The 25,011-nt window shown below is 43.3% G+C and overlaps 3 protein-coding genes and 1 long non-coding RNA gene across 6 annotated transcripts in view; 3 read left to right on the top strand and 1 right to left on the bottom strand.

Annotated features, from left to right (window-relative positions):
- Positions 1-13,272, top strand: part of LOC146521096 (uncharacterized) — a 23,467-nt gene extending 10,195 nt beyond the window's left edge. The window contains exons 5-8 of one of the 3 annotated variants that reach the window (XM_085154385.1): positions 587-913; positions 2,530-2,856; positions 9,220-9,546; positions 11,596-13,272. In XM_085154385.1, coding sequence (XP_085010511.1) covers positions 587-913; positions 2,530-2,856; positions 9,220-9,546; positions 11,596-11,687 — 1,073 coding nt within the window. In that variant the 3' untranslated portion in view covers positions 11,688-13,272. The remainder of the gene's footprint in view (positions 1-586; positions 914-2,529; positions 2,857-9,219; positions 9,547-11,595) is intronic. The other 2 variants (XM_085154386.1, XM_085154387.1) reach the window with 2 other exon arrangements.
- LOC146521097 (uncharacterized) lies at positions 9,727-11,599 on the bottom strand. Its single transcript, XR_014873218.1, has 2 exons — positions 11,030-11,599; positions 9,727-10,808 (listed from the first exon to the last, which is right to left on the bottom strand). It is a non-coding gene; the product is annotated as an uncharacterized LOC146521097 (long non-coding RNA).
- Positions 11,774-16,271, top strand: LOC146521098 (uncharacterized). The gene is made up of 5 exons (XM_085146608.1): positions 11,774-11,984; positions 13,141-13,273; positions 13,393-13,661; positions 15,767-16,099; positions 16,166-16,271. The coding sequence occupies exons 1-5, from the start codon at positions 11,774-11,776 to the stop codon at positions 16,189-16,191; spliced, it is 972 nt and encodes a 323-aa protein (XP_085002734.1). The 3' UTR covers positions 16,192-16,271.
- A 1,596-nt stretch (positions 16,272-17,867) lies between these two features.
- LOC146521099 (butyrophilin-like protein 2) lies at positions 17,868-23,111 on the top strand. Its single transcript, XM_085154485.1, has 6 exons — positions 17,868-18,145; positions 20,521-20,868; positions 21,121-21,444; positions 21,531-21,632; positions 22,396-22,728; positions 22,795-23,111. Exons 1-6 carry the CDS (start codon positions 18,112-18,114, stop codon positions 22,839-22,841), a joined length of 1,188 nt encoding a protein of 395 aa, XP_085010611.1. The 5' UTR covers positions 17,868-18,111; the 3' UTR covers positions 22,842-23,111.
- Positions 23,112-25,011: the final 1,900 nt, after the last annotated feature.

Below are 25,011 nucleotides of genomic sequence, written 5' to 3' on the forward strand. Positions count from 1 at the left end.
CAGCATTGTTTCTGTAGTTTACTCTAAATTTAATGATGGACACATGTTTATTATCAAAACATCATTAAAGTATTTCCATCCCAGCTCAGTAAAGAGGTTGATTCTGTTCCAGCTGTGTGACTGCAGCGATTACACAGTGGACACTGATATCATTTGAAAAAACACCACGTGTTAATAAAAATGTATCAATAGGATTTGTTTTTATATATCCAGGATCCAGGAGATGAATTTAGAAGAAGGTCATCCAGGTTTTTATGTCTTTAAATCCTGTAACTGATTTAATTGGTGTTAATGATAAAAATCAAATGTGTATCATCTGCATGGTAATGATACAAACCTATGAATAATTTTTCTATGTGAAGAAAACTCCTCATTTACATAAACAAACTGGAATCTATCAGATGTGATTCAAACCACTGCAGTGAATTTCCTTTAACTCTGGTGTGTTCTAGTGTTTGTAGTAAAATGTTGTGGTCTACACTGAGGTCTAACAGGACAAGCACAGAAATAAGTCCACTGTAACAGGTCATAAGGAGAACATTAGTAACTTCACTACAGCTCATGTTGTGCTTTGTTGTCCTCTCAGTCACCTGGGTGGGGGTGGATTCAGGGGTGGAGTCTGTCCAGCTGATCTGCAAAACCACAGTTTGTCTGCCTAAAGATGCTAAAGTGGAGTGGAAGGATGAAGATGACAGGAAGGTCCACGTGTATGAGAACGGCTCTGACCAGCCTGAAGAACAGGACGATAAATACAAGAACCGAACAAAGATGAAGAGAAACTTACTGGAACCTGGAGACCTCAGTCTGACCCTGAAACACCCCACAGATGGAGACAACTCCACCTACACCTGCACCGTCTACAGCAGGAAGGGAAACATCCTGATGGAGAAACAAGTGGAGCTGAAAGTCAGAGGTCAGTGCTGTAGACACAGGTCAAAGGTCAGAGGTCAGACTCATGATGGTTCAGTCTCAGTGGCTCCATCCAATAATGTTACAGTGTTAGCATGTCTGATGTTTGTGGCTGTTTTGATTTTTATTTGATTTCCACCCAAATGTAAAAGCTTCAGCAGATGAACTGTAGGAGCAAAGTTCATGTGTGAGACTTCATCTGAAAGGTAACATCTTCTAGTTTCTGAACATGTGTTTGTTTAGCATGTGGCTAAAACACAGGCTAAGCTAAGTCAGCTTAAATCTCAGTAAAAACCTTCTTTGGTCCTCATCTATAATCAGTCATATGTGAGTCACAATAACTAGAAGATGATTTCTAGCAGAAGTGTGAACATCTCCACATCCTTTCTCCATGTTATCATCCAAAGCTGTGTGAAGTTTCAGAGCTCTGCAGCTAACAGAGACTTTCAGTTTGCTGCTCTCTTCCTCTGACAGCTCCATTCTTAGGGAGCGTTAGTTCTCTGTTTCACTTTATTCCACTTATTCAGTCTGATGTTCTCTGATCTGTTTCTCTTGTTTAGTGTCTTCAATGCTGCCAGTGCCTCTCTTTGCTTTAACCAACCTTTCTCTTTATTTCTGAGCTTTTTAAGGACTTTAACTGATGCATCAACCTTTGAAAATGGAAAGAAATCAGTCGGATTCATGGCTGCATCAAAGTGTCACATGTAGTTCTCTCACATCAGCTGGATTATATCTATAGCAGCAAACAGCAGCTGATGCACAAATCTTTGTCTGTGTTAATAAAGTTGGATCAGTTCAAACAGTTTGTTGCTCTGCACTTGAAAGCAGCAGTTTTTCTAATGCACCACCTTCATGTTTCCTTCATATTTGAATCCCCCTGTAGATACTGACAGGTAACCATGTCACACAGAGCTCAAGCCTTTGAATCCAGCTGTGATTGTTGATTTTCTATTGAATGGACTTTTTCAAATCCAGCTGTAGGCCTGTGTTTGTGAGCTCATTAACAGCTGTTTATTTAGAGACACGTGGTCCTCACAGGACAGCCACTACAAACATATGATTTTATAGAATATGATGCATTACTGCAGATTCAACACAATAGAAAGGATTTGAAATGAGCTCAGCCTTAAACATGTGCAGCAGTAATATTGATCCATAGAACACTGATGGGAACATTGTTCTGCACAATAAGTACTTTGACTTTTCATACTTTATGTACAATTTGCCAGTACTGCAGTTTTGTGTGTAGTGAGGTGTTTTCATGGTGTTTTCTTGGTGCTTTTACTAAAGGAACGCTTCTATCAAATTCTTCCAAATGTTGTCAAACTGAGCTGTGTGATGAAGTGAGTGTGACAGAAACACTCAGACTGTGTTTCTCTGCTTCATCAAGTCAAATCTGGTCCTCAGAGACTGAATAAAGTCCTGTCCCACTAACAGCAGCTCCAACAGTCTGTTCACTGCTTTCTTCCTGTCAGTCTTCATCTTTCTGCTGCGTCTCCTCTTCACACTGACCACTTTCTATCTAACAGTGAGCTCCCAGTGAAGCAGCAGCATTCAGCCTGTTAGAGTCAACACAAATGTCTCCATCCAAGCTCATGTTGTGCTTTGTTGTCCTCTCAGTCCCCCAGGTGGAGGTGGATTCAGGGGTGGAGTCTGTCCAGCTGCCCTTCAACACCACACTTCACCTGCCTGAAGACGCTAAAGTGGAGTGGATGGACAAATACGACAGGAAGGTCCACGTGTATATGAACGGCTCTGACCAGCCTGAAGAACAGCACCAGGATTACAGAGACCGAACGAAGATGAATGAAGACCTGCTGAAAACTGGAGACCTCAGTCTGACCCTGAAATACCCCACAGATGGAGACAACTCCACCTACACCTGCACCGTCTACAGCAGGGAGGGAAACATCCTGCTGAAGAAACAAGTGGAGCTAAAAGTCAGAGGTCAGTGCTGTAGATACAGGTCAAAGGTCAGAGGTCATGAAGGAGTTTATTCTCTAAAAGCTTTTAGTTTGAATCTATTTTCAGTTCATTCAAATAAAATAAATTCTTTGATGTTTTGATCTAAAAGCCAAAAATGTCAGGCGGAGCAACTGTGTGTTTAAATGAACAGACTAAGAAGACCATTAAAATGATCCTAACTTCAAAATAAAAGCCTCTGGCATGATTTGAGTTTGGATCAAATCAATAGTTTTGTTAGTTTAGTCCAAATCAGTGTAAATGTATAAATATCAATAGTTTTAAAGCTGCTGAGATCATTCAAACACTTTGATCCAGTCATTTGGATGTTGTCACATGTCAGGGTGGAGCAGCCATAAATATGAGGCTTTTATTGTGAAAATGCTGAGTGTGATGATCCAGAGGAGCCCATGGGGTGTTTGTGGCTGGATGCAAAGGTTTGTAGCTCTCCTTGTAAAGAGAAAGAGCTTGAAGCTACAGAGGAGCGTCTGCAGAAGAAGACAGGGGAAAGAGGAAGAAGCTGAGGCCGCTGGAGAAAAGACAGGAAAAGGAAATGAGCTTTATTTGTTGGAGGCCGTTTGTTCATCACACTGAAATATTCCCACTTTAGAGACAGGAAACAAAGTGAAGTGTGGATTGATGTTTGTCTCCATGATTTGGGCCCTGGAAGCATTTCTTCATCTCCCACTTTAAGACATATTAATGTCAGCCTCACACGTCCCACAGTGGACAGATTTCTATTTCTAGATGATCTTTGGAGGATTTTCATGTGTTTCTCTGCTGTCACAGCTCTTTGTGATATTTGAGCGCAGCTGTAATGTTTGTGTGGTTAAAGCCACCAGACTCCACTGACAAAAACTCTCATTTTAGCCGGAGAACACGGGGCTGCTGTGGGACTTTGTGTTTGCAAAGATTTCTATTGGAGGCATGTTTGCCTTTATTATATAGGTGCAGAGAGTAGACAGGAAAGTGGGGAGAGAGTGAGGGACACACAGGCACCTGTAGTAAGCCCCGCCTTCAGCCCACCTGCTCAGCCAGGTGAGCTATAGCGCTGCTTTAACATGTTGGTGTGATTGAGAGTGAATGAAAGTGAGTGATGGAGGCAGCAGGAAACTAACAGGCTGTTTGTTCTGAGAGGTCACATGACAGTTTTTCTCAGTCTGATGGATTTGATGAGACCATGAGAGCGGCTTCAGTTCCTCATCAGAAAGAGTCTGACAGAAGCTCCTCCCTCTATACCCCAGTAGACTTCTATTAGACTGCTCCAGATTCCTGAGAGTTCACACAGAAAACTTTACAAACAGCCAAAGAAAAACTATTGAAAAGCTTCAGGATCACAAAGAGCTCTTTCACAGCACATATGAGCCATTAAGAAGTGCACATTTGTGTTTTCCACAGTCCATCATCCAATAATATCAAAGGACAAACTGTGAGGGAAAAAGCCTTCAGCTCTTTTTGAATGAAGCAAAAAGACTTTGGTCCTGAGAGATGGTTCAAAACACAATTCAGACCTACCAAAGTATTATTTGTGCCAAACACATGAAGCCTTCAACTTTGTATTTGTCCAGTCAGTGTGGCAATAGAAGTCACTGTGAGGATTTTCAATGTGCTATCAAAGAGCATCCAAACAATCAGGTGAGAATGAAGAGAATTAGTGTGGATGGACAGAAAATCCATATCCAGTGTGATTTAGGAGCAGTTCATATATAATGAGTGAAATGAAAGAAGAGCACAGACAGTAAGAACATGAGTGAGCAGACATTTTGGAGCTGCTGATCCACACAGGGCTGGATGGAAGGAGTGGGAGTCCATGATGGCTCAAAGTCTCTGATGCTAACTGTTCCTGAGCCTCTCCCCCTGCCTCCTCTTTGGATCTTCTCCTCCTCTTCTTCCACCACTGCTCTCTCCTCCCTCATCTCCTCCTCAGCTGAACTGAAGTCAGGGCTGTAACATGAGGAAACGTGCAGAAATGACTGAGTCAGCATGTTGTTGAAGTGAGTTGAGTGATGGTGAGCAGATCAGATGTGCGAGCCTCCCTGTAGAGAAAAGCAGATCTTCTCCAGAGTTTCCCACCTCATGTTTTCCTGTGTCACAGCTGATTGTCAAATCCTGGCTGTCACTAAATGAGTGGTCCAAAGGTGGAAGGAGGAGCACAGTTAGATGGTTCACCTCCTAACCTGTGAAATCAATCAGCTGAATGAAAAACACTGTGATCCTATGAGCTGCTATCAGGGCTGCTCCATTCTCAGGATTCTCATCTGGATGATTGAAGCAGATTATTGATGAAGTCAGCAAACAGCTTTCAAAATGGCTGTTTTTCCAGGGGAACTCCCTGAAATGTAAATCTCATGGAAATGAAGAAGAAGTCAAAGGCGTGGTTAGGCCCAGACTTGTGGCTGTTTGCAATGTAAAGCCCATGTTGCAGGCAGCTGCTGCTCCTTACTGGCCCACAGTCTCCACTGATGGATGTGTCAGCTCACTTGTACTGTAGCCACGGGGAGAGCGATGGAGAGGTGAAGCTGACAACCAGAGGTGTAGTGCTATTTGTTGAAGCAGCCCAGCGCACCGTGTGCCATGGAAGCACAAGTTTCCAGAGATGATTGGACTGTGAGCAGAAATGATCCATGTTGGACTGAATTTAAGAACAGATCATAAAGTCCTCTGTGTGCCCAGCCCGTCTGTCTGAGCATCTTCATCAGTGTGCAGCTGATCTACAGCTAATGTGCTGATTGATGAGCAGCCTGTTCATGGTGATGATGAGAAACAGATTGGATTCAAAGCACAAATGAGTGTGTGAAAAAGGAGCAGCAGCCATGATAGAGCGAGTCATCTGCTGACAGAAATAGTGGAGTGAAGGATTTGTGCAGCGTTTCTCTGTGAAAACAGCTGATTCAGATCAATGAGAGGAGGATGAAGGAGAAGCAGCATGTTTCTGATAGAAGGATCACTGCTGTGCTACAAACTGCTGGGACTGTGTGTGAATGTGTGACGGCTCAGCTGGAGGCAGGATTGGTCCAGAGGAGAGCTGCTTTATTCCAGACTAACTCTTCTAGAAAGCTGAAATCTGTGTGGAACAGCTGACCTGTACCATGTGGAAAAGAACAGCAACACGATTCAGCGTCAGATCCCGACACATCCACGGATTCATCCCGTTACAGGAACTGTGCCACACGTGGCCTCTGTTTGTTCTGCATGTGATGCTGCAGGGATTTCTTCAAGTCACTATAATATAGTGTCAGATGGACACATGAAGCTAACACGGCACATCTTTGTGAGTCTGCAGCATGTTGACACACATGTCAGTGTTGTACAGATCTGAGAGCAGCACAAACAAACTCCATCAAAGTGATTTGTGCTGTTGCAGAGCTGTGTGACTGCATTTGTCTTCATTATGGACACATTTCTACAAATGGGACTAAACATGTGACCCTCTGCACATCCGTGGCTCAACAGTGCACCCATTGGCTGGATGCAGCTTGTATTGTGGCTCCTCCCCCTTAGCTTCAGGTCAGTTTAGCTGTGTTTCCTCCAAATCCCAGAATTCCTGAGGAGCAGGAATATGTGTGGCTGGGCTCTAAACACTCAGGGTGAGGACTGAGTGAAGAGCTACAGGACAGAGCCAAAGTTTCAGCACTGCGCTCACAGCTTTGAGACGTCCAACTGGTCCTGATAACATCTCCCCTCTCGTTCCACATACATGAAGACTGCTAGAAGCAGCTATCAGCCACATCAGGCTCACATCATGCTTGGTATTAAACATGCTGCAGTCTGCAGTAAACTCCCTGCCACAAAGCTTTGAGTGCTCTGAAAGGGAATCTCCTCCAAATGCACCTGTAACAAGGTGACCTGCAGAAATAACTGTGTCCACGGGCAGAGTCACTAACACTCTGCACCACAGCTAAACCTGCTTTGGAGCTAAAAAGCTGCTGTCAGGGTTTCCTGCAGAGCTTCACAGGAAATGTGGAGACTGAAAGCTGTGGACAGTTTCTGTGGCTGGATTATTTCATATGTGTTTGGAGGAGTTTCACTTTCAAAGTTTGGAGTAAAGTGTTGAAATAAATCAGGTCTGTGACGCACACTTTACTGCAGATTGTTCTCAATGGAACACAAAAAGCAATCAAAATGTGATTGATCCTGATGTGCTTGTTGCTTCTAGCAGTGTTCATGTATTTGCACAGAGAGGGGGAGATGTTATCAGAGTGTGTAAGTGATCAGATCTGATGCTGAATCATGTTCATGTACAGTCAGCTGATCCTCACAGTTCAGTTTGTAATCATGCAGCTCTCCTCTGATAAATCCTGAGCTGCACCTGAGTGTCAGTCCTCAGGACCTCACACAGTCCCAGCTGTTTGAAACCAATGAATTTACTGCACTGAGGAACTCAAATGAGTCAGTGAGATCATCAACATGGATCTTAAAATCAGCAGCTCAGATCATGTGATCACACATAAGAACCATGGAGCAGGAAACATCTGAGAGTTCAGCTCCAACTCTGATGGAGTCTTAGGAGGGTGGAGATACCTGCACAGATAGGAGCTGTTTCACTCTTTAACAAGCAGCACCTCCAAACTACACCCTTCATCCACCTTAATAGGGGAGCATTTGAAGCCAAAGCTCCACCCACCCAGCCACTTTCTCTGGGCTGACTGAAACAATCATATGTGGGGTCAGAGTTCACAGACTAGACAGTCCTCTCCAGATTTCATCCTGTTTCTGTTCAAAACATCAAATCAAGCTGATGGGAAGTTGTAAAATCCTTCAGAATAAAAGCCTGACTATTCAGAGCTCCAACATTAAGAAGAGCAAAGTGAACCAAGGTGGATGGAAGCAGCAGAGAAACTGTAGGGTGGAGCTGAATGCTTCATCAATGGGATGATGCAGCAGATTTTCTCCACCTTGCACAAACTGTCCTGTTAGTTATCATGACTGGAACATCCAAAATGTCTCCAGAGGCTCCGAGTCCAGCTGAACATGTATTAGTGTTTAGAGTGGAACTGAGATGGTAGGGACTAGGACCTGGGGGACGTCAGTCAGTGACGGAGCGGTCAGCAGGTGTGGGCAGGTGTGGACAGGTGCTTGATGGAGTGTTTCCTGCTGGACTCCATATGATATGTTAGCAGAGAGGATCTGGCTCCTGATTGGTTGAAGTGGAGCCCATCTGCTGCAGAAAGATGCCTCCTGTCCCAGAAAACATCGAAGTTGTCTCTAAAGCCCAGGCTGTGGGAGTCACACACAGAGGAGAGCCAGGTGTGGAGGCCGAGCAGGACCCAAACGCCCCACGGCCACAGGTGGGAGTGGGGCCGGAGATACAAACACTACGGTGGGCTTGTTTCACAGCCTCACAAAGACACACAAAGTCCAGTTTGAGGAAGTGGGAGCGCTGTTTGGAATCCGGTTTGTGCCCATGTGGATAAGGATGGTGTCGGCCTCCGGACGGGATCGTATTCTGCCAGGAAACTTGTCTAAAATGTCCCAGAGCGTCGGGCCGGGAAAAGACAGAGCGTACGCCTCCTTTATTGTGAAATTCCTCACCATGGTAACTGAACACATCAGCTGGTCTGCAGCAGGTTATGTTCAGAGTTTGAGGCTCAAATTGGCTCAAAGTGTCCCATTTTCACTGATGGTTTTCCCGACGACATGCTTCAAGTGTGATCTGGATCCTCTGCTGAAGGAATCTGCTTTCTATCCACAACCTGTTGATCCGTATCTGACTAACAGCAGCGCAGGAAGCCCTGCAGTTATAGAGAAACTGTCTGAGTCGCATTGTTGCTGCAGTTTACCTGCAACTGCTGAAGAAAAAGTCTCAGTGTGTTTGTGTTTGGTCCTAATCTGCTGCCCAGTCTGTTTGACACTGCTGGATTTCCAGCTGATAGATGACAGATTAGAAACTGATCAGTCTATTGATCACACAATATTCCATCAATAGAATTGATTTGACTTTGATTTGTGTAACAAAGTGATTTCCACGTCTCCTTCATGATGTGACAGTGTCAGAGCTGAATGCACTTGTAGAGTATCATGTTTTTATGGCTCACATTTAAAGTGTTCCAGCTCTAATGTACAGCTGTCATATTAGAAATAGAAGCAGCTCTGATTTTAGTGCTCAAAGAAATCTATGAAGTTATAAATTCACACATGAACAGTTTTCTGCAGCGTTCCTCTCGGCCTTATTTGCAGCTCCACTCTTGTTTTTGCTCTAATAATTATTTCTCTCCATGAGCTGTTTCTCTGCCTGAAGGAGGCGCCACTCCATCGCTTCATTTAGTGCAGAACAAGAGTCACATGATGCTGCTCTGTGAACACCAATCACACTTTGTACAGCTCATGTTGTGTTTGTTGTCCTTTCAGTCTGTCAGGTGGAGGTGGAGGAGGGGGCGGAGTCTGTCCAGCTGCCCTTCAAAACCACACAAAACCTGCCTGAAGATGGTGAAGTGGAGTGGAGATGCTATGAACCTGAATACAGGAAGGTCCACGTGTATATGAACGGCTCTGAGCAGCCTCACAAACAGCACCAGGATTACAGAGACCGAACGAAGATGAATGAAGACCTGCTGAAAACTGGAGACCTCAGTCTGACCCTGAAACGCCCCACAGAGAGAGACAGTGGAGAATATGGATGCTACGTGAGGAATCGAGCTGTGGTTAGAATGAAGACAGTGCAGCTCAACGTCAGAGGTTTGTGTGTACATGTTTACACATCGTTGTGAGGACCGAACATTGGCACTATACTCGTGGGGACAAAATGTCTGGTCCAACAAGTTTTAAGTCAAATGTGGTTTTACTGTCAGGGTTACAGTTAGTCTAAATTTTACCTAAGGGTTCAAGTTTACTTTATTTATACCCATAGATAAATTGGCTTTATGGAAATAATTATAACATTTGGCATCCCCTCACAAAACACACACCCACCCATTAAACCCTGACAAACACATTTGATTATTACACAAGCAATAAAAAACAATATAGATCAAGATGAATCAAATAAAACAGTTCTTATTGTGTTTAGTGACGGCAGCAGAGACAAAACTGTTTTCTTTGAACTAGAAACCTTCGTCTAGAGGAAAGAAGCTACAGAGGCCAGGGGAGTCCAACCTGTTGTCTCCTCAGACGCAATGTGACACCTCTGAGTCTCCCTCTTTTCCTTTTGTCACTTGTTCTGTTAAAATCTCTCCGTATAAAATCCGGCATACATGAAGTAAGGTCTTTACCACCATACGAGACGTTAAGTTGTAGCAGCTCCTCACGGGAGTAAACAATCTTCAGCTGACTCACAGCCTCACACGCATCAGGGGAAACAAGCCAGCACAATGTAACACCCGTCCCACGTTCTATTGAGAGGGGCGCTGGGTTCCTGTTGTTACTTTCCTACTGATACTCCCTTTTTAATGCTTATGGTATTAAATATGCAATAAAACTACACTATATGGAAACAAACCACACACAAGCAGGTCAATTATAACGTTAACTCCACTTTAGTGAATGCTTAATTAACAACACAAAAGAAAATAAGTAAAATCAATAAAGTTTGTTAAACAATGGTGAGGTATCTACCTCAACAGAAACAAAATAATCAAATAATATTGTGGGCCCACACGCACTCTCACCAAACACACACACACCTCAAGTGCTACAGTCTTTCTGCTAGCAAGCCCCTCGTTGCAGGCCTGAGTCGTGGCTCGGGTGCGTTGGGACCTAAAACAATATGGTCGCTTCACTTGTTGCCAAGCAGTAAAAATAAAAAGCACGTGCAAACAACAGTACTCACACCTCCAGGCAGTTCAAGGGGATAGCGGGGAAACTGGGTCACGGCTACCAGCAGGCCGCGGCAGCAGCACTCACAGTCGTCCTTTCCACGTGCTCCCACGTGAACACATAACTTCAGCACACCAGCAGAAGGGACGTCTCTGACACGCCAGCAAGACGTCCGTCTCCTCCTACTGAATCACACAACCCCGCTAAATGCCAGTTCACATGCCATAACATTCAATCTTAGCATTAGCTTAATAAATAAAAACAGAGCAGAACAAGAGCTTAGCGAATATGCTCGGCTACGCTAGCGGCTATGTTAGCAGTTGTGCTAGCGGCTAATCGCGGTTAGCAGTTAGCCCGTTTTACACAATAACATTGGGTACAAGTGTCAGACAAAATTCACATTTACCTCACAGTAGGGTACAACAGTTCTCGACTCCAGTTAACTATCCGTCAACCCGAAAATACGTCTGTCGCCTTCTATGAACTCTGCGTTCACTCGACGCTGTTCAGCTCTCGTCTCTCTCGCTTCCTGCAGCACACGGCTCCCCACTTACTCCCACCCCTCTACCTGAGAGTACTTCAGGGTTCACTGGAGCTGTAGTACATATCAATACCATATCAAAAATAATGACATAAACCTCAAAATACAAATAAAAAGGTTGTGCATTTAACTGACACACATCACATACTTTGCAGGCATTTGTATACATTCTTGAACACATTAAACATTTGCAGCTAACTATCAATTTTAATGAACAAATTTAAATAATGAGCTACTTATATAGCCAGGGCTACAACAATAAAAATCCAACAACAATGAATAAAAAAGAATCCATGTCTCACTGTTAGTGGAGCAATTATCACCTTGAAAACCCGTCACTTGTGTGTGTGTGTGTGTGTGTGTGTGTTTGTGTGTGTGTGTGTGTGTGTGTGTGCGCGTGTGTCTCTGACTGTGTTGTGTCTCCTCTGCAGGGAGAGTTCAGGTCCAGGATCAAACAGGGGACATCAGGAACAGAAGCAGCTCCATTGATCCGACTCCTCTGATGGCTGATCAATCAGTTTGATCTGTGTGTTCTTTGATTATTGATCAGTGATGTCAGAGTGGAGTCAGTGTGATGTTGTTGTTGTGTGTTTGAGACTTTTAGTGTCCATGAAGGTCTCTGCTGCCGTAGATCCTCTGAACTGTGACAGAGGTCTCACTCTGGAGGAAACTCTCAGCACTTTCCAGCAGCTCCTCCATCATGGAGGACGTTCCCTCACTGTAACAGGTGGAGGAGAGAGGAGAGGAAGCACAGGTGGATCCTCTGAGGAAGAGGAGCGTTCCTACAAACCACATGATCACATGACCAGAGGACAAGCATGTGCAGAAACACATTAAAGTCAGCCTGTAAACACGTTTGTGTAAATTCTAGTCGTGTTTTTCTGTTACATTCAAATAAAAACAGAGAAAGCAGAACAAATGCTGAAGCTGTCCTTGTGAAATAAAGGAGTTAAAGTACTCACACACACACACACACTCTCACACACACACATACACACACACACACACACATCTGTCCAGCAGCTGTCTGAGCTGCAGTCTGTATTGTGTGTGTAATATCTTCATATGTTTCTAACATTACAGTTTTATCTTCAGGTGTAAAATCAGCTGCTCTGCTGTCTTATCCCCTGATCCTGTGTGATTGATTCGATCCTGCAAACGCAAAAAAAAGAAGCATCTATGTCCACTGTGAGCAACCATCTTTGAACAGAGGCGGTGGTTTACGACACCAACTCTCTGCCATCTATAATCCAGTTTTGAGATCCTTCCCAGACGCCTTAACGCCCACTCACATCCTGGGCCATCTGACCTCAGGAATTCGCATGATAAGGTGGGGCCAGGTTTCACAATGAACTCACCCGAAACTCTGGCTGATTGGGACCCACACCCAGTTCCACACCTTGGCTCAGGCGATTAGAGGATCATCAGGGGGTCCTTTTTTCCCTCTGTGGGGGGACACTCCCATTAGGGTTATATCTGGGACTCTCCACCATTTGACCTTAGAACTGAAGAAGCTTCTCGGATGAGAGGTGAAACGTCTTCAAGCAACTTAAAGAAGTCCAGATGCTTTTCTTTGCAAGCTCCTTTGACTACGATGACCTGGATGACTGAGAACCTTCACAGACATGGGGTTAGTATCTTGCCCAACGGGGCAGCCTGGGCTCGAACCACTGACCTTCTGATTAGTGGCTGACCTGCTCTGTCACCTGAGCTACAGTGTATGTCTCTATCTTTATTTACACACATGTTCTGTTGCTTGTTAGTGATTACTAAAGGTAGCACTGTGAAGACCATTTATATGGATTTTATAGTGTCCAGTTTAGTTACCATTTTAAACAAAAAGAGAGAGAATCATGATATTTATATATTATTAATATGTATTTTTACTGGTAGCAGAGATCAGAGCACGTCAGTTCTCTCTTTACCATGAGCATGGCTGCTGCTGCTTCTGATATTATGGTTCATTTTCCTCGTAGATCAGCAGGTGGAGGTGAAGGTGGAGGAAGGATCAGACTCTGTCATCCTGCCCTGCAAAACAACACCTGACCTGCCTGAAAAGGCCACAGTGGAGTGGACTCGCCCCGACCAAGAACTCACTATGGTCCATTTGTATGTAAACAGAAGTGACCATCCTAAAAATGTAGACAACCTTTACTGTGGTCGCGCAAAGATGAACAAAGACCTGCTGAGAACTGGAGACCTCAGTCTGACCCTGAAATACCCCACAGAGAGAGACAGTGGAGGATACATCTGCACCATCCACAGGGACAAAGACATCCTGAGACAGAAAGCAGTGCTACAGGTCAAAGGTCAGAGATGTGGAAAAACATCAGGGGTCAGTGCAGGAGATTGAGGTTCAACAGTCATGTTGATATTGTTTCATGTTTCTCAACAGAACCATTTCCGTCCTGGGCCACAGCTCTCCTGGTTTTTCTTGTTCTTCTTCTAGTAGTTTCTGCGGGTCTTTTATTTCAATTCCGTCATTATTTGGTGTCAGGTGAGTGTCTCCTCCTACACTACCCATAATGCCGATGGTTAGCAGAGCTGAAGAGAAACTTCCAGGTTTGTTCCAGAAGTCAGAAAACCTCCTTCAAACTCAGTCATTGATCAGTGAACTCAATCAAAACCCTCTGTTCACTTGGAAAAATGTGCTGACAGTAAATAAGCTCAGTCTGTTCTTCTGCTCTTCATCCAACATGTCTGCAGACGAGTTACCAAAGAACGAGTCAGGAACACATCAGGAGCATGATGGAGATGCAGTCTAACACTTGTGTCTCCATCATGCTCCAAAACGTTGTTGCTTTGACTCTCGTCTGCGGGTTTTTATCAAGATGAAGGAATCCAGAAGAAGTGTAATAATAACAATTTTCAAGAACATCAGTGAGGTGCAGATTGTTTGCAATATTTGGTTAAAGGTGCCTTAGTGAGTTGCACTTCAATGAAAAGTACTCATATGAATGGGGATTGAAATTTTTACTCAACAAGACAAAGATGATGTTTTTATAAGGAAAAGGTAGAAAATGAGGTCAGGCACAAGTTACAAGATCAAGTTAAATGTTATGTGATTTAAACAGTTCAAGTTTGTGGTTTGAAACAATGATGTGGATAATACATTTTAGTAAGGTGTTAAATATGAGATGGTTCATATGAGCAGCAGACAGGATTTCTCTCAGAGCTCTGTAGACTGTGTTGATCAGATGAGTGTTGGACCGTAGATGTGTACTATTTAATTCAGCAGCAGACAGTAGGTTCACATTAATGGAAAGGAAGAGCAAAGATGGAGTTTTAACTTTAAACTCACATATGATGCAGGCATACATTTCTGTTCTGTCCAAATCTCTAAATAAAAGAATACATGTGATCAAACCAGGTCAGCATTCATTGTTCCAGAGTTTCATGTTAAAGCTGGAAAAGGGTTAAAGATGAATGTTCAGTATACACAGGTCACAGTACTGTTAGAAAAAAAATAACTCCCCCAGACTGAGCTCCAACAGGGAGATCGGGGTGGGGGGGGGGTGAGTACACGCGTATGTGTATGTGTGTTTGTTCTGTGTTCAACCGAGAGAAAGTGTCCCTTCACCCGGTTAAGCTAAAGTCAACAATCTTCTTCAATGCGGGCGGCCTTGAATGAGGGGAGAGAGAGTCACAACAAACAGTCTTATTATCTAAAGGAGAGTTTTGTTTTTCCCGTCAGCTTTTGCCTTGAGCATCCAGCTGGCGCCAGGGGGGCCGCATGAGATGAAGATGGTAGTTGTTTTGATTAGGGTGAAAAAACTGCATCCAGTTTTACAGCTGGTGTAACGTCCGTCACTGGTCACCAGGTCTCTTAATTCCCGTTGTTCTTCTTCAAGATGTTATCCATAATGTGTTCCAAAAACACAGTCTGAGTGCTCACAGCCCATCGTCTATCATGTCGGCCAGCCTTGTGGGATTTTGAACAGCTTCATCTGCTTCTTGTTCTTTTATAAGCCAGCTCCAATCAGCCTGAACTCTGTTACCGTAGTTCTGAATTGGTAGATGTCCTTCAATGTCCTCCATCAAGAGTGTCGCCAGACACACGACGCAACCGACCATCGAGTATCCAGAAGCAAACGTCTCCACAGGACAATCGGGCCCTCCCAAGCGAGACTATGCAAAAGACATGAGAAGCTGAGCAGGAAAGATGAGGGAGAGGAAGAAGGAGAAAGTGCGACCGCCTCCATCAAGAGCCAAGAGACAAGATCAATAATTTGTTGGGATTTAGGTTTATCAAGAAATGAGAGCTGCTCCATCCAGAGTGGGATGGATGCCATCTCTTCTAACAAGACCAAGTTTCCTCCAGAAAGATTCACAATTATCCATAAAGCCCACATCGTTTTTTGGACACTACTCAGACAGACAGCAATTTAAGGCGAACATGCGGCTAAACATGCAATTCAATATCATTTTTAGTGACCACCCGTCACCGGGTGTCATTACTGCCGACGTGAATTACAATTTTACTGAATTTATGTTTACCTTTTGTCAGCAGTTTCAAATTTCTGTGCTGTGGTTTGCTTCCGTCCTTCAGTTTTCTCTACACCTCTGAAAACCTGCTGCTGTCTGTGTTTGTTGTTCTTTCAGTGATTCCAGTGAAGGTGGAGGTGGAGGAGGGGGCGGAGTCTGTCCAGCTGCCCTTCAAAACAACAAAACACCTGTCGGGGGAAGTTCAAGTGATATGGGAACGTTACGAGCCGTTCCAGAAGGCTCACGTGTTTACAAACGGCCCAAACCAATTTGAAGAACAGCACGAGGTTTACAAAGACCGAACTGTGATGAACAAAGACCTGCTGGAAACTGGAGACCTCAGTCTGACCCTGAAACAGCCCACAGAGAGAGACAGTGGAGAGTACAAGTGTTTGGTCTGGAGGAAGGGAACCTTCATCAGAAAGAAAACCGTGAAGCTCAAAGTCAAAGGTTGGTTTGTCTGTTTGTTTGCTGGCTTGTGTGATTGTGTCTGACTGTCTCGAGTCTCCTCTGCAGGTCCAGGATCAAACAGAGGACATTAGGACCAGAAGCAGCTCCATTGATCCGACTCTGAGTTTTACCCTCACCACTCGCCTTTTTGTTCGTTTAGTGGGTTTAATGTCACAGCGTGATAATACAGGAACACACGTTTCACTTTAAGTCCAGTCACATCCTCAGTCTGTCTTTGATGTGTGTGATCAGCTATTGTTCGACGTTCCTCATCTGTTTCTCACCATCTTTACAGTCTGTGCTGTTTAACCTTTTTAAGCCATTTTTGGGCTTTTTCTGCACTTTAATTAAACACTTTTAAATAAAGGTTTTACTTTACTTATCGTTTGGTTTTATTGTGTCTTTTGTATGCATTATGTTGCACACATAGTCTAGTGTTACCTTTCTGTTTATTTTGGGGTTTTGTTTGTTGTCATTTAAAGCTTTGTGTGTATTTGACTTTTGCAAATTAAAATGAAGAAAATATTTTGGTATTAAGAAAAAGTCCCAAAGTAATTGTTGCAACAGAAGGTTGTTATTTTTACATTGTGATGGAAATGGAGAGCGGGACCAACTACGTGGAACCAGTGGGCTGTGAGGTGTTGCACCTGGGACTCCTAAGGTGAGGGACCCATCCTCTCCCCACTGTCCACTGACAGCTTCTGCTGTTTTTCACCTGCTTGTCTTGAGGCAACTGTCATCATGATTTATAAATAAAACTGAGTTGAACTGTTTGGGTTCACAGTGCACTGAATGCATCATTTGCTACTGTGGTGTAACCGGTGTTGGGACCATGTGACCTGCCCAGAGTGTACAGCTGGGAATGAGCAGCTTAACTACAATCTGACTGGTTTCCATCACTATGTCTCTGATTCATTTACATTAACTCACACTGTCCCTGTTCAATAAAAACAACAGGCTAACCGTTAATCTGATCCTTGTTGTTCTTCTTCTGTGGTGTTTGTGATGGAGCAGCTGCTCCTGATGTGTTTTATGTAATCAGGGTTTCCCACAGCTTCAGGAAGCTTACCCACTGTGCAAACCTGATATCATGAATTGAGACTTTTATGAGCCATTTCTGGACGTCCAATGTTGGGTCTTTTTTTCTGAACATTTACTGTTACCTTCATGCACGGGCTGTTTATAGTCCACATGTGTGTTTAACCTCCAACGTAAACTCATTTTAGAACGTTTTCACACTGTCTATCAGCTCTGTAGGCCCATGTTTCCAGAGTGTGGAGGACATGTTTTCTCTCTGTTCTCAACTTTCTACGAGCCTCCAGTCATCCTCTGCGACAGAGGAGACAATTAAATGAAGTTAGTGGGAAATATTTAGTAACAGAAACACGTCCTCCTCCCTCTGTAAAACGTGTGTGAAGGACTGCAGAGTGATCATCTCCAACAAGTTCATTAGCTAAAACCAAAGTGATGCTTTAAACTTCTTAAACACGCTGTACTCCTTTTACAAATTATTCCAAACATTTTCTTAGTAATTATAATACTTAATTTTTTAAACATTATTAATTTGTGTTTTTTTAACACATAAGAACTGCAGCAGGAGTGAAAGAGAAAACCTCAAAAAACAAAGTCATGAGCTTGAAGAGTTGAATTTTATTTTTAAAGCTATAAAAACATTTTCATAGGTTGAAAACTTATTGTCAGTTTTGCAGAACTTCAACATTTCTATTAGAGAGACTAAAACTGACATCCTCCCTTTCAAACCTTCTTTTCAGCTTCAGGTTCCAGCAGAATATAAATCCACATGTTGCTAAAAGCTGTCAGTAGTCTGTGTGAGACATGCTGTAACGCTTCTCCTCCGAGTTTAATGTTGAAAGTCCTTTTCTGTAAAGGATTTTATTTTGAAGGAACTCAGGAGGGTCTTCTTATCAGGAAACTTTTCGTCGTGCACCAAAGCCTGCAGTGCAGCGAACACCACTGTGATTTCTAACTAAAGGTTTTTCCCAGAGAAGGAGATGCTGCTGCTGTTGTTCGTGCTGCTGGTACTTGGTGAGAGCGCTCCTTGAATGCACACACACACACACACACACACACACATTTAAAATAATTTGAAGTGTGTAACATGTATAACTACTCACCTCAGTTACTTTACTCCTGCTGAAACCTGCAGGCTTCATGCTCATGATCCTGGTATCTGCTCATCTGTTTAAGAAATGTTCCTGTCCTGTCTCACTAATAGTACCACAGTACTGCCTGTAGTGAAGTTTGGCCACATTAAAGGTTATAAAAGAAGCCTGGTGCCAGATCTATTGTAGCTTCAGCTAAATAAATGGGAACAGTGTGTTTTTGCAGCAGGTCAGTTTAACAAAGTGCTCATAATGTCAAATGTATTAGTTGTGTTGTGTAGTCCCCACACTGGTTCATCCTGGTGCCTTTTTAAGCTTCACTGATTCACAGGTCATTGTTAAACTTAACAAACAACATTTAGTTTTTGGTTTATTTGTAACAGTTTGTTCCGAACGCACAAACGTGCTCTGGTCTTTTTAAATTGAGGACTTTTGGCTGTGCAGTGTTCCAGGTGTGTCAAAGCACCAGATGTCTGATATGGAAGACCAAGAGATTCACACACCTTGACATAAAGCTTTTTTGATTTGGTGTTTAATTGTACAGTAAAATACAGATTAGTAAATACATGTAGGATTTTTTTTTAAATTTACTTTGGAGACTGACCTGGATTTTTTTCTACGCTCCTGTTTGAACCATCAGCTCTGCTTTAGCATTACTAACAGGTGTGTGTGCTCGTACAAAGGACTTTTAGCTCCAGCATTCACACTCTGTGCAACATTGAACCTCTTAAGCTAATGTGCTAAAACAGCTAATGCTAGCATCAGTGCATGTTTGTGTTACTCTAACCAATCAGAGAGCTCCTTTCATCACACTGCATGGCTGATTTGTTAACTGATTTCATAGTTATTTTCAAAAACATCTTTAAAAACTGAAAATTGAAAAAGTACTTTTTGCATTGAGAGTTTAGCTTTTTTAAACTTCATCTTCAAATTGAAATCCTTATTACTGGAGTGATTGTAGATCTAGAAATATTCACTATCAATGATTCTTGTTTTAATTAAATTATCACACAATAATTAACTTTGTAAGTGTCCAACTAAATAAAAGAAAAATAATTAGCAGATTCCCACCCTCATACATTTTGTGATGAAGACGCACACACACTCTCGCTCTCACACACACCACGATAAGATTTAAGTGGATTTATGTAGCTGTGAATTTTTAGATGTTTGTTTTCCAGACGTTGTACATTTGTTGTTGTTTTTTCTCTTACCAGTAGAGCAGTTGGCGATATGCTGTTCATTTCTATTTGTGCTCTAGTCATTTATTACATCTATGTCTCCTCCACCCCATGTTTTCCTCCTGCCTGTCCTGCCTTAGACATCATCATACTGTACACCAGATATATTTTAATAACTGAAATAACACAAATAGAAATTCAGAAATAAAAAGATAAAAGAAACACATGAACCAGAGGAGACAGAGCTGATCTTGGCATTCGCATCATAATTCTGATGCTGCTGCAGAGGATTTAAGAAGGAGAGAAGAAAATTCACGAGTCGATGAATTTACTGATGCACTGTAAGTTCTGAGTTCACTGCAGCATCTGGCCTTTCTGTGTGGAGCTTGCATGTTCTCCTCCTGTATGAGTGGGTTCTCTCAGGGTTTCCTCCCACAGTCCAAAGACATGCAGTCAGTGGGGTTGAGGTTAATCTGTGATTTTAATTTGCCCGTAGTGTGAATGGTTGTCTGTCTCTGTGTCAGACTAATGGGTCTAATTGCATAATTACATATCCACTATCTGTGGCTATCCATTAGATAGCTTGAATTCATCTCGTGCAGTCTTTCACCAGTTCATGGGAAACCCAGTCAGCAATTTTCTGTTATCTGAAATGTAGCTGCTGCAGTGCAGCTACACTTTCTACACCTGTGTATGTAGGTCAGGGGTCACTGAGCTTACCGAGCCAATAATTAGATCTAAAGGTTTTAGAATCAATAACATGACAACAAATTTATGCACCTGTCTGATTTTGTTAATCAATTATTGCACACTTTCTGTTAATCCAAGTGTGTGTGTCTCCTATATGATATATTTAACTGACATTTTTATTGGAACAACCAACGATTGTTGGGCAGGAAAATAATGACTATTAACAAGGTTGCCCAAACTTTTCATCCCACTGTATGGAAAAGCTCTTTTTTAGAGCTTTATCATTTCACACATAAATGATATTAAACCTTTCCACACTTGCTCAGATGTAGGGAGAGAAAAATCAGGGGGATTTCAGTCTCTTTCTATCCTCATGATATGGGCTAATTATAGTTATTTAGTGTTTTTTGTGTTTGTCTCCTTCCAGTTTCCCAGCATGCCCTGGCTGTGATGGTGGAGGTGTATGAGGGGGCAAAGTCTGTCCTGCTGCCCTGTCAGTACACAGGTTTTGTAGTTGAGGACCCCACAATGATATGGACTCGCACTGATCTCAACCCCAAATCTGTCCATCTGAGACAAGAAGAAACTGATGATCTGAGCGGACAAAACCAGCGTTACAGCGGGCGCACGTCAATGAGGCCTGATGCTCTGGACACTGGAGACTTCAGCCTCACTCTGAGAAACCCCCGACCGACTGATAGTGGCGACTACACCTGCTCCATCCGCACTGGAAGGGAGGAACTGAAACTGACAGACGTACAGCTGCATGTCAAAGGTCAAAAACCCTAATAACATCTGTAATTACAAGTCAAAGATGAGTACAGTGCTGACACAGGTCAGAGGTCACAGTAAAAGGTAGTAGAAAGGGGCTAAACCTAAAAAATGACAGAAACATTTTCTAAACGCAACCAGTCTGGAAACATCAAAACAAAACTGGAGAGAGACACAGGACCATCACAAACACAGATGCCTTGATTATCATCAGTGTGACTGCTGCTGCTCATGTTGTGGTTTATTGTCCTCTCAGACCAGCAGGTGGAGGTGAAGGTGGAGGAAGGCTCAGACTCTGTCATCCTGCCCTGCAACACAACACCTGACCTGCCTGAGGACACCACAGTGAAGTGGACTCACTCTGACCGAGAACTCATGATGGTCCATGGGTGTTCAAATGGAAGCGACCACCAGGACGACCTTTACTGTGGTCGCACAAAGATGAAAGAAGACCTGCTGAGAACTGGAGACCTCAGTCTGACCCTGAAACACCCCACAGAGAGAGACAGTGGAGGATACATCTGCACCATCTACAGGGACAAAGACATCCTGAGACAGAAAGTAGTGCTGCAGGTCAAAGGTCAGACATGTAGCTACAGGTCAGAGGTCAGAGCAGATTGAGTACAGCGTTCAGCAGTCATGTGATATTGTTTTGTTTGTCCACAGAACCGTTTCCGTCCTGGGCCACAGTTCTCCTGGTGTTCCTGCTTCTTCTTGTAGTTGTTTCTGCGAGTCTTTTGTTTCATTTCCGTCATGCCTTGGTGTCAGGTGAGTCTCTCATACTACACTACCCATAAATCATATAGTTAGCAGGTGTCCTCTGGTGGTTTCTTGACTTGTTCCGCTAGTTTATTCATTAATATGTAAATATTTAATTTGCATATTAATGATCAAAGAACTGCCGTCCCATTGTTCATCTTACTGCTATCTTACTCCGTACAGTTGTCTATACATGTTTCTGTACATCGTTACCTGCATATACAACCTTCAGTTGCTTATGTAAATAGGACCACTTTGTGTTTTCCTTTTATATTTTACATCCCCTTGCTATAAGAGTTGTGTAACACCCACATTTCTCATTCGTGGGAGTTTTTTGTATTCTTTTCCAATTCCACCAGTAAGATTGGGGAAACCTTTTTCCATTACATTAGCCTGTCCCTGCTGGTGGTGTCGTTCAAACAGAAAACAAGTCTTTGTTAGTCTGTAGATGTTGGAGGAGCTCCTCTCAGAGAGTCTGCAGGACAGTTTGGTCTGAAAGCTCCTCCTGTGTCCTCGAGGATCAGAGTGTAAAATGAGAAGTGAACAAACACCTGCTGAACTTTGACCTCCAGGAGAAAACCTGATAACGTTGCCCCTGTGAGAACAGCGAGATCTGCTCTGAGCTGCTCCGTAAACACAAATCAGACTTTGTGTGTTAGATTGTTTGAACCTCCAGCATTCAGTGAATCTACAGATGGATGATTCAAACAGGACATGGCATTTCTCTACACCTCTGAAAACCTGCTGCTGTCTGTGTTTGTTGTTCTTTCAGTGATTCCAGTGAAGGTGGAGGTGGAGGAGGGGGCGGAGTCTGTCCAGCTGCCCTTCAAAACCACAAAACACCTGTCGGGGGAAGTTCAAGTGATATGGGAACGTTACGAGCCGTTCCAGAAGGCTCACGTGTTTACAAACGGCCCAAACCAATTTGAAGAACAGCACGAGGTTTACAAAGACCGAACTGTGATGAACAAAGACCTGCTGGAAACTGGAGACCTCAGTCTGACCCTGAAACAGCCCACAGAGAGAGACAGTGGAGAGTACAAGTGTTTGGTCTGGAGGAAGGGAACCTTCATCAGAAAGAAAACCGTGAAGCTCAAAGTCAAAGGTTGGTTTGTCTGTTTGTTTGTTGGCTTGTGTGATTGTGTCTGACTGTCTCGAGTCTCCTCTGCAGGTCCAGGATCAAACAGAGGACATCAGGACCAGAAGCAGCTCCATTGATCCGACTCCTCTGACGGCTGATCGATCAGTGTTACGACTGCTGTCGTAATGTTGTCTCTCATGTTCAAATGTAAGTGTGCAGGTGCATTTCTGTCATTGGTGGATCCTGGAGACGGTGCCTGCAGATTGGCTAACTACATGGAGACAACATATTTACACAGGAGCATGTAGGGGTGGACTGCCTTTGTATTTGATCACTGTTTTCTCCTGTTTTTGTCAGTTTTGGAGGTACGCTGCTGTCATTTAATTTCTTTGAGTATGTTGTTTGTATCATTGAGGTGACACATGTAAAATCAATCAGAGGTGACACTGAGGTGTGGCTCATCCTGTGCAGCCATCACACCTTGAGCCCCGTTTGTTTGTTGTATTGCTGTTAGCTCCACCCCGAAGCTGAAGTCCGCTCCTTTGTGTTGAACCCACTCATTGTAAATGAATCGCCATCAAAATGTACTAATTATGTGATGTGCTGCTTACAGTCACACGGGGATGGATCAGCCGTATATTATGGTCTGGCCACGCCTAGACGGGCCGTAACAATCAGTTTGATCTGTGTGATTGATCAGTGATGTCAGCATGATCACAGGTCCATAGTAACCATAGTAACGCTTTTTGTTCTCACTCGTCTTTTTTTAACTTGTCAAGTTGGTTTTGATCTAAAATATTATGATAATTATTGTATGAATTTAACCTCGGTCATAACAATTTAATCTGATCCAGTGTTGTTGTTCTGCTGTGGTGATGGAGCGGCTGCTCCTGACTACAGATGGATGATTCAAACATGGCACACAGAGAAGAAGGAGTAGAAGAAGAAAGCTGAATGCCTGTAATGGTGATCTGCATGGATCAGAGCAACAGTGAGAAAACATGGAGGAACCTTTAAGGCAGCGGTCCCCAACCCCCGGGCCTCGGACCGGTACCGGTCCGTGAGTCGTTTGGTACCAGGCCGCGAGAGTTGAGGCTCAGGTGTGAAATGTATAGTTTTCAGGGTTTTTATCAGTTTTCAGATTATTTTGTTATCGTTTTTATCATTTACTCGGTTTTCCTGGGTCTTTTCACGTGTGTTATGAATAAATCTTCTTTTTTTCGGTACCGGTACTAGTTTTATTTTGTTGTATTTATCCGCGACACCTTAAAGGCCGGTCCGTGAAAATATTGTCGGGCATAAACCGGTCCGTGGTGCAAAAAAGGTTGGAGACCACTGCTTTAAGGAACAATGTCAAGACAGAAACACAGGAAACACACTGCTGAGCTTCAGATTCAGAGTCTGAAACAGCAACAAAACACTGCCAGTGAACACAATCCAACTATTTAGTGTGTAGTGTATATGTTGAGCTCTGAATGTGTGTAAGAGTCCAGCAGACAGTCTGATCCAGTTTGGCTCTGCTGAAGTCTGGATGTAGATCATGGAGGAGTTTCTCACTTCAGGCTCTGATCCTGTTCTTACACACTGAGGTTTTGTCTCGTTTTCTTCGTCCTGCTAAGCTGTTCATGTTCAACACTACAGAGGGAACAAATCCACTCAGGAAGCAGCTCATCTGAGGTCATTTGATCATCGGGTTGATTTGGATTCATTGAACATGATGATATTGCTTTTTGAAGTATGATCATATTGATGGTAAGTCATAACCCAGACAGCTGCTCTGACTTTCTAGATTTCTTTCTTTCTCTTTATGTACCCCTAAATTACAACAACAGTCGTCTCAAGATGCTTTAAACTCTAAGTCTGTGTAGTGTCTCAGTCATCCAGGTCATGGTCGTCTCAGCAGTTTGGAAAAAAGTGAACATAGAGTATGCTGTGCAGAGCAGCGAGCAGTTCTCAGACCTCTGGAGACACCAAGCAGCCACTTCATGCTCTCTCTTTCTAGTCCCTGTCAGGACTCTTGCTGCAGCATTTTGGATTAACTGAAGGCTTTTCAGGGAGTTTTTAGGACTTCCTGATAATAATGAATTACAGTCGTCCAGCCTGGAAGTAATAAATGCATGAACTAGTTTTTCAGCGTCACTCTGAGACAGGATATTTCTAACTTTAGAGATGTTGCACAAATGGAAGAAAGCAGTCTTACATATTTGCAAGTGTTATCTGGCTTCATGGTTAAAGCTGGGTGTCATCTGCATAGCAGTGAACACCTGTTCAACCACTCACATTCATTTCACTGTGATGTGCATTAAA

This window comes from Neolamprologus multifasciatus, chromosome 3 (assembly GCF_963576455.1).
Source record: "Neolamprologus multifasciatus chromosome 3, fNeoMul1.2, whole genome shotgun sequence".
Taxonomy (NCBI): domain Eukaryota; kingdom Metazoa; phylum Chordata; class Actinopteri; order Cichliformes; family Cichlidae; genus Neolamprologus; species Neolamprologus multifasciatus.